Here is a 7,500-nt window from a genome sequence, read left to right on the forward strand (position 1 = left end):
CTGGTGAACCTTACCAGCGGCGCCTCCTCTGCCGCGCCGCGCCGCGCCGCGTCGCCCAGCCAGCCTCAACATGTTGGACTGTAAGTGACTCCCTCCCTCAGTGCCTTAGAATCACCCCACTACCTCCATAATTACCCCCTCATTACCTGACTACCTCTGTAATTACCCCCATCATCTAACTATATCCATAGTTACCCCCCCATCACCTTAACTGCCTCCATAGTTACCCCCATCAGAGAACTACTTCTTATAGATACCCTCATTAGCTAACTACATCTACAGTTACCCTACCACGTAACTACTAGCATACTTACCCCATCCTTTGAGTACCTCCATACTTACCCTGATCAGCTGACTACCTCCATAGTTACCCTGAGTACCTCCATAGTTACCCCTTATGAGCCTGTTACTTCATGGTGGGGCTCCTTCTCATCTAATAGAATTCGTGTCATGTGGCCTTGGATCCATGTGCATGGCCTGGGCCAGACATGCTCATGTCTCGTCTGCTGTATCCCCTTGGTGTGTGTGTGTGGTGTGTGTGTGTGTGTGTGTGTACACCAGGCCTCTGTAGCCAGCTGTACTTTAGCTCGAGTTGTCTTCCCTCTCACGTCTCCTCAGGAAGTCGAATCCTCCCCTCCCCCAGCCAACCCACTTAGTTCACTGCTAAGATGACTGGGGTTTGTGCCACCATCTGCTGCTGCTGCTGCTGCTCCCTGTGCTTGCAGCTGAGCGTCACACTCGTGTATCCCCTTCAAGGCACGCCACAACCTTCCCGGTCGCATATTGTGTGTATATATATATATATATATATATATATATATATATTCTGATAGAAATCACTCATGGGTCATGTCGTTGCCCCTAATGAATATGTGTTAGAGTGGTGAAGGACTACAAACAACAGAATGTACTGTAGTAGCTCCCCCTTCCTCCGCACACACACACACACACACACACACACACCTGAGGAGCAGGACGATATGATCCATGGGTATGAAGACGTGACCTTTAACTTCACCCTAACGGGTTAGGTCAGTACAGCCCTAAAAGGCTTGTACTGTCGGGCTGTGGTGTTGTTCCCTGGGGTTCAGGAGGGGGAGGTACGTCTTCCTCCTGGCTCTACTGCCCAGTTAGGTCTCGTGTGTGTGTGTATATATATATATATATATATATATATATATATATATATATATATATATATATATACATGATTTCATGGAAGTTTCGTAATGTGTTGGTGAGACGTGCATGTGGGCCGGGATGTGTGGTGGGTGGGTGAGGCAGACTGCTTGCCGGCCAGCCAGCCAGGAGACACAGCTGTTCCCACACCCACCCACATCGAGAGCAACACACACACACACACACACACACACACACACACACACACACACACACACACACACACACACACACACACAGAGGTTACAGGAATCATCATCGTTCGAGGGGAACAAAAACGAAAATTGTCAAACGTCTAAATAAGACATACATCCTGTTTGGCTGTGTCAGGTACTCTGGGTTACGTATTATTATTATTATTACACATGAAGTGTACACCGTTTTTCCTTCCTCACGTTATCACAGCTGGCCCATACCAGCAGACCCGCAGACCCATTTGTACAGGGAGTTCCCTGTTATCAGTCCACTCTGGTAATTTATTTTTTGTTTCCATGTGAGTCTAGTAGATGATTTAGTCAGTATTAGTGGTGTGTCAGGTGTGCATGGACATGTACAGGGGGTCAAGACTTCGATACCGACCTGGTCATGCACGAGGATGCTGCACCAGGTCTGTGACCACGTCAAGTCCCCCTCACCCCACCCCCGTCAACCCAAGAAATTTTACCACTATGCGAAACACTTTTTTTTTTTTTTCCAATGATTCATGTAAATCGTGATGCGTTGGGCACCGCTGTTTGTTTGTCCCGATTGTTATTTATGGCTGTTTCCTGTAGAAATACCGAAGTGAAATGGTTCTTTACGGTAACAGGTTTTTATCACATGCTTTCCGGAGGAGGGACATGTCTTTGGTAGGAGACTATTTACAATTGTAGGAGGAGCACACACTCACTCTCACACACAGACACAATCAGACACAGACACACTTACACACACACACACACACACACACATCACTGGCGTGGTGTGCATGATAACCGAGGAAACAAAAGGTCTCGTGGCTGGCTGAAAGTATTCGAGAGACAACATAGTTTTCGAACGAGATCATCCACGCAAAGTCTCTTGGAATTTCACCGGACAGGAAAGAACAACTATGGTATGAAATGGTTGTGTGTCTGAAATGTAGATCCCAAGTCTTGTCCTTAGAAGGTCCCTACTGTTCTTGTTAGATTTCCAAGCTGGTGGCAAGGGCAGGCTGATTAGGAGGTCAGCAGCATATGTGCTAGAGAGAGAGAGAATTCAAACACTGGTCGGGGAGAGTTTTTCGATGTGAGCGATGGTAACATAACAAGCGAGGGAGATCTAATCCGAACATTGTAATGATGGGAAATGGGGAAAAACGAATCGGTCTTCGTTAAAACTTATCATTGTAAACGTAATGCAGTAACCAGCATGTTGAGTTTAGAGATAACATCACGCTCACATAAGATTTATTACCCGAACGTTATTGTGTGGAGGATCGTGAGGAGTAAAGTATATTTTGATCACAGGAAATTGTCACAGAAAACGTGGACCTTAGGATGTTTCAGGAGTATGTATGTGACGTATGGTCCCGCCAGCCTCGGCTGCAGGATCCTTGCAGCAGCTTTATCTTCTCACGTGAGGAAACTAGGAGACATCTGCAGGAAGCCCAGTGCTGTGGAGCGAGGAGGAGGAGGAGGATGTTGCCAGAAGTGACTAAAATGAGTTGTAGAGGAGGGGAAGACCTCGATCTGCCCCACTGTGGATGATATGGTACATATGGTAACGTGCGTGAGTGAGTTGCCCTGCAGGAACTTCAAACCCGCGGGACCGGAGATGGCTGGAGAAGTACAGTGACAGGATGGTGTTGAGGTAATACCGTCTCAGACATGGAGTTGTGGACATAGGATAGAGACTGAGCCAAAGAGAAGTGGATGGAGATATCATTAAAGAGATAATATCTACTTAAGTATAAGAAATGTGTGTACGAGTATCATCGGAATGAGCCAGGCTTGTCATGATGTAGAAGATCCGTACAACTGAGCTGTTGGTTGCAGCCCCGGTGTCACGGGTAGAGGATCCTCCAGCACCACCATAACGTATCATGAAGCGTACACAGGCCCTGCATGGACCTGCAGATCCCCACAAATTTAATGGCTTTGAGTGAGTTAGGAATAAGCAACATCTCGGAGAGTAGTAGAGATGGTTAGGGTAGTTATGTATTTTCGGATTGTCGGAGAATTGTTGATGTCGTACGTCACACTGTGGTGGCTGTTAAGAGTTGGTTATGTAATCCTGGTAATCCCGAAGGAATAGCTTCTTAAATGTATTTATACAAGTCGCTGGCAACCAAGTACGCACGCTCGGCAGCTATGTATGTATGTTCGCGGAGTTGAACCCGGTGTTCGGGGTCTCTGTTATTGATGATTTCTACATTGTAGGTGATTTTTGTGATGGACTTGGATGGTACATCAATAGGTTTGCATATGATTCGATACTGATAAGAGGTAAGACGCATTTTAGCGTGTAAGAAACTTGCAGCACAATCTTGATAAGTTGCAGAAAGGGTAGACAAAGGGTTGATGTTCAGGGTAGATGACTGTCAAATATTGGAGATAGGAAACTGTGAAAACAGAGGAAATCTGAACATCCGGTTGGTGTAGGAAGCCACAAGGATCAGTCGGTAAAAACGCGACATGCAAGAGTCACATCAGATGGGTTCTGAAGGACACGAAACATGATCTGTTCACTGTCAAGTGTCCACAGCATCACGTTAGGGTGGTGTAGCACTGGCTTGGTTCCCCCCCCCCCCCACGAGGAGGAGTGCATGGGTTCGCGAGAGTGGGTCCAGCGATGCGTGTCGGCGGGGGGGAAGTTGTTGTTAGAATTAAGAAGGATGAAATGTGCACACGTACGAGAAAGGTACTCTAGCTGACCACACTAGAGGAGAGGAAGAGAATCCTTCAAGCATGACGGGTCGGTCGACTCCCACGCGGGACGGCCTGGTGTTTGGGTCGGCGCAAAGGTCACGCCGTTGTACCCAGGGTTGGTACCGTCGTGGTCGAGGGGTTGAGTGGAGATAACAGTGAACTTTTAAGTTTCTCAAGATAATTATCACCTGACCTGGATGATATGATAGAGCAACAATACACGAAGGTGTGCCACAGGAAACTCAGGCTGTGAGGAACTGCTTTTTTTTTTTTTTTTTTGGTAATACAGTTGTTGACATCCTGAGTGAAGAAACTGTAAATATTCAGAACAATGTGGTATTTAAAAGCCCAGTCGATAGAAGAAGATAAAATGGGGGTGTTCCAAGAGTGTAGAGTTACCTCCATTTATTCATAAATGTAACCATGTTGTCATTGTGCCATTAAAGCATAAAACAGGTAATAAGTAAATTAGAAGATGGTTATTTTTCTTACCAAATGGATGACAACAGGTAAATCTGGCAGTTTCCGCGGCTACCGTAGTAAAGAGTTCAGCTCACAAGCAACTGACAGTAGACGCTAACGTAAACCAGTGTCATCATATCTTCCTTTGGGGGATGATAACCACAACGTATATGGAAATACCATCAGCAGATGTCGCTGAAAACCCAAAGTCAGACGTGCCTTTTTTTTTTTTTTAGGGCCAATTATAACATCGCGCTGTTGATGGTGAAACGTCTCAACAACTCTATTGTAGGGAGAGTGGAGAAATAAAACTGTACAGACACGAACATCATCGTATCTCGGAAGAGGAGAGTAGAAGACCAACAGAGTACTGATGTCAGGTGACCTTATCTTGGGTGAACATTACAGAGGAACAGTTGCACCATCCACGGTGATGTAAGACCATCCAGACAGAGGCTTGAACCAGTGGTGACGCCTCTTTTAAGGCACAACTGCTTTCCCTAATAGCTCGCTGCTTCGTGACAACATCACCTTGTAGTGTGAATGAAACTGAGGTGGAGAGTGTGTGCAGAACATGATGCACAATGAACACACAGTATAGGGAACGACTTGGGATCACTTGCGTCTGTACTTCGTAGACCACAGACGGGAGACATGCCATACTCAAAATCTGAGGAATCCTGAGAGTCGTGGTTCCAAAATTACGATGGAAAATAGCTCCCTGATGGAAAGAGATGAATGGTAGATTGCAAAATATTATCACTGAAATGGAAAGATGCAATCAGTACGATTAGAGAAAACGGATTAAACATCCAGGGCACAGAACTATTCAGTACAGTGCCTGCACATTGTAGTATCACAAGCCAATCTTCAGTGGAAGAATTTAAAAGGCCACTGGAAGAATATCCAAATATATGCGGCCCACGGCCTCCAACAGCCTGGCTGAGCAGAGGAACAACACTACAGCAAGGTCACGGACCGGAATTATATATACATCAGACATATAGGAATCGTAAATGTCACACCCGTCTGTTTATACCGGTGAATCATCCCTTTCCATGCATTTCACTTGGAGAACAGTTCAAGCCAGTTCTCTTGGTTATACCGTGAAATTCTCTTCCCCCTTCCCGCCTCTCCCTCTGACCTTTCTTCTGTTGAGAATTGGGTCCACAGACACCGGTGAAGCCCTGATTAACATCTACCTTTTTTCCCCCCAACCCCCAACCCCCTCACACATTTTCCTTTCACCCGAGACGGCCTGGATTGGGATATGGTTTTAAAAGATCATAAAGTCATACACAGGAGGGTAATGGGTACGTTGATGGTTAGTATAGATTCGTCCACAAGAATTCGTTTGTGTTGTCCACGCTCACTGGACACCTGCGAGTGGCAAGGCGAGCGCCACTCAGGGAGGGATCAGGGTGTGTCTGTGTGAGAGGCAGCAATGCCTAACGCACTGCCGTCTTTAAAACATGTTGTTGTGAGTTGATGAATATCCCGGTGGTACGTCTCCTAGGCAACAGATTAGGTTCATATTAATCCACCCTGGATGGGGGCATGGTCGAAGTCTCTCTCTCTCTCTCTCTCTCTCTCTCTCTCTCTCTCTCTCTCTCTCTCTCTCTCTCTCTCTCTCTCTCTAAGAAGTAAGGGAAGAACGTTAGTTTCAGTTAGACGTTCCTGACCGTGATGCATTCTCGGGCCGCTCAGGGTCGAGCGCATAGGTTCGAATCCTGGTTAAGGCAGACGTTCCACAGTCAACCCCGCTGTTCATCCACCCCAAGGGATTTGTTGATAAAATGGGTACCTGGTTTAGGCTAGGATATATATATATATATATATATATATATATATATATATATATATATATATATATATATATATATATATATATATATATATATATCCCTGGGGATAGGGGAGAAAGAATACTTCCCACGTATTCCCTGCGTGTCGTAGAAGGCGACTAAAAGGGAAGGGAGCGGGGGGGGGGGTTGGAAATCCTCCCCTCTGTTTTTTTTTAATTTTCCAAAAGAAGGGACAGAGAAGGGGGCCAGGTGAGGATATTCCCTCAAAGGTCCAGTCCTCTGTTCTTAACGCTACCTCGCTAATGCGGGAAATGGCGAATAGTACGAAAAAGAATATATATATATATATATATATATATATATATATATATATATATATATATCGTTACTGGGATGACATTGATTAGGGCCTCAGCTGGCCGTGCCGTCTCAGCTAATATGAAAAAAGTGTAATCACAGGAAGCGACGACATGCGGGCCGATGCATCATGAGCTTGATATCAAGGTCTAGCCTTTGACCTGACCCAGAAGTCTGTATAGTCATGGTTCAGCGTCGTGCCGTCGTGTCGTAGGAAGTAAAATGTCGTACATTTCATGTAATCAGAAGCAGTTTTAGAATTTCGTTATAAATGAATTATTACGTCTGATCTGCCCTTCATATAGTTATAACGCTGCCTGATTTTGAGAGGGAGATGATGTCTGTTTTTTAATGGTATTTCTACTGGCTCTAGTACCAAGTGTAAGGCCTTCGAACCTCAGGGTAACCTTAAGAAAGAAAGAAACAGTCTCGACAGACAAAAAGCTACCTTGTTCATGTAGTCAATTTACTTTATAGAACTCTTGAGGGAATTGATAAGCACTTCTTACGCCTTTTTTCCCTGAGTAAGTTTCACATAGTCTTACTTGATCGCCATGTCCAGCGTTAGCGAGATAGCGCCAGGAGCATTCGAAGATAGGCCACCTTCGCTCTCACTCGTTCTCAAGCTGTCATGTGTAATGCACCGAAACCCCAGCTCCCTATCCTCGTCCAGGCCCCACAGACCTTTCCATGGTTTACCCTAGACACTTCACATGCCCAGGTTCAGTCCATTGACAGCATGTCGACTCCTGTTTACAGCATCGGTTCATTTCACTCTTTCCATGCACGCTTATCGCTTTCCTGCATGT

General features: G+C 45.6%; 1 protein-coding gene across 3 annotated transcripts in view; it reads left to right on the plus strand.

Moving 5' to 3' along the window:
* The window catches only part of LOC139767451 (protein ST7 homolog), a 136,314-nt gene that overhangs the window by 19,486 nt on the left and 109,328 nt on the right, over positions 1-7,500 (plus strand). For 2 of the 3 annotated variants that reach the window (XM_071696889.1, XM_071696897.1), the window contains exon 2: positions 1-80. This exon is cut by the window's left edge and continues 84 nt beyond it. The exons of the other annotated variant lie outside the window; for it this stretch is intronic. In XM_071696889.1, the coding sequence (XP_071552990.1) occupies positions 71-80 (10 nt within the window). In that variant the 5' untranslated portion in view covers positions 1-70. The remainder of the gene's footprint in view (positions 81-7,500) is intronic. 3 annotated transcript variants of the gene reach the window in all.

This window comes from Panulirus ornatus, chromosome 4 (genome assembly GCF_036320965.1).
Source record: "Panulirus ornatus isolate Po-2019 chromosome 4, ASM3632096v1, whole genome shotgun sequence".
In the NCBI taxonomy this organism is placed as follows: Eukaryota; Metazoa; Arthropoda; class Malacostraca; order Decapoda; family Palinuridae; genus Panulirus; species Panulirus ornatus.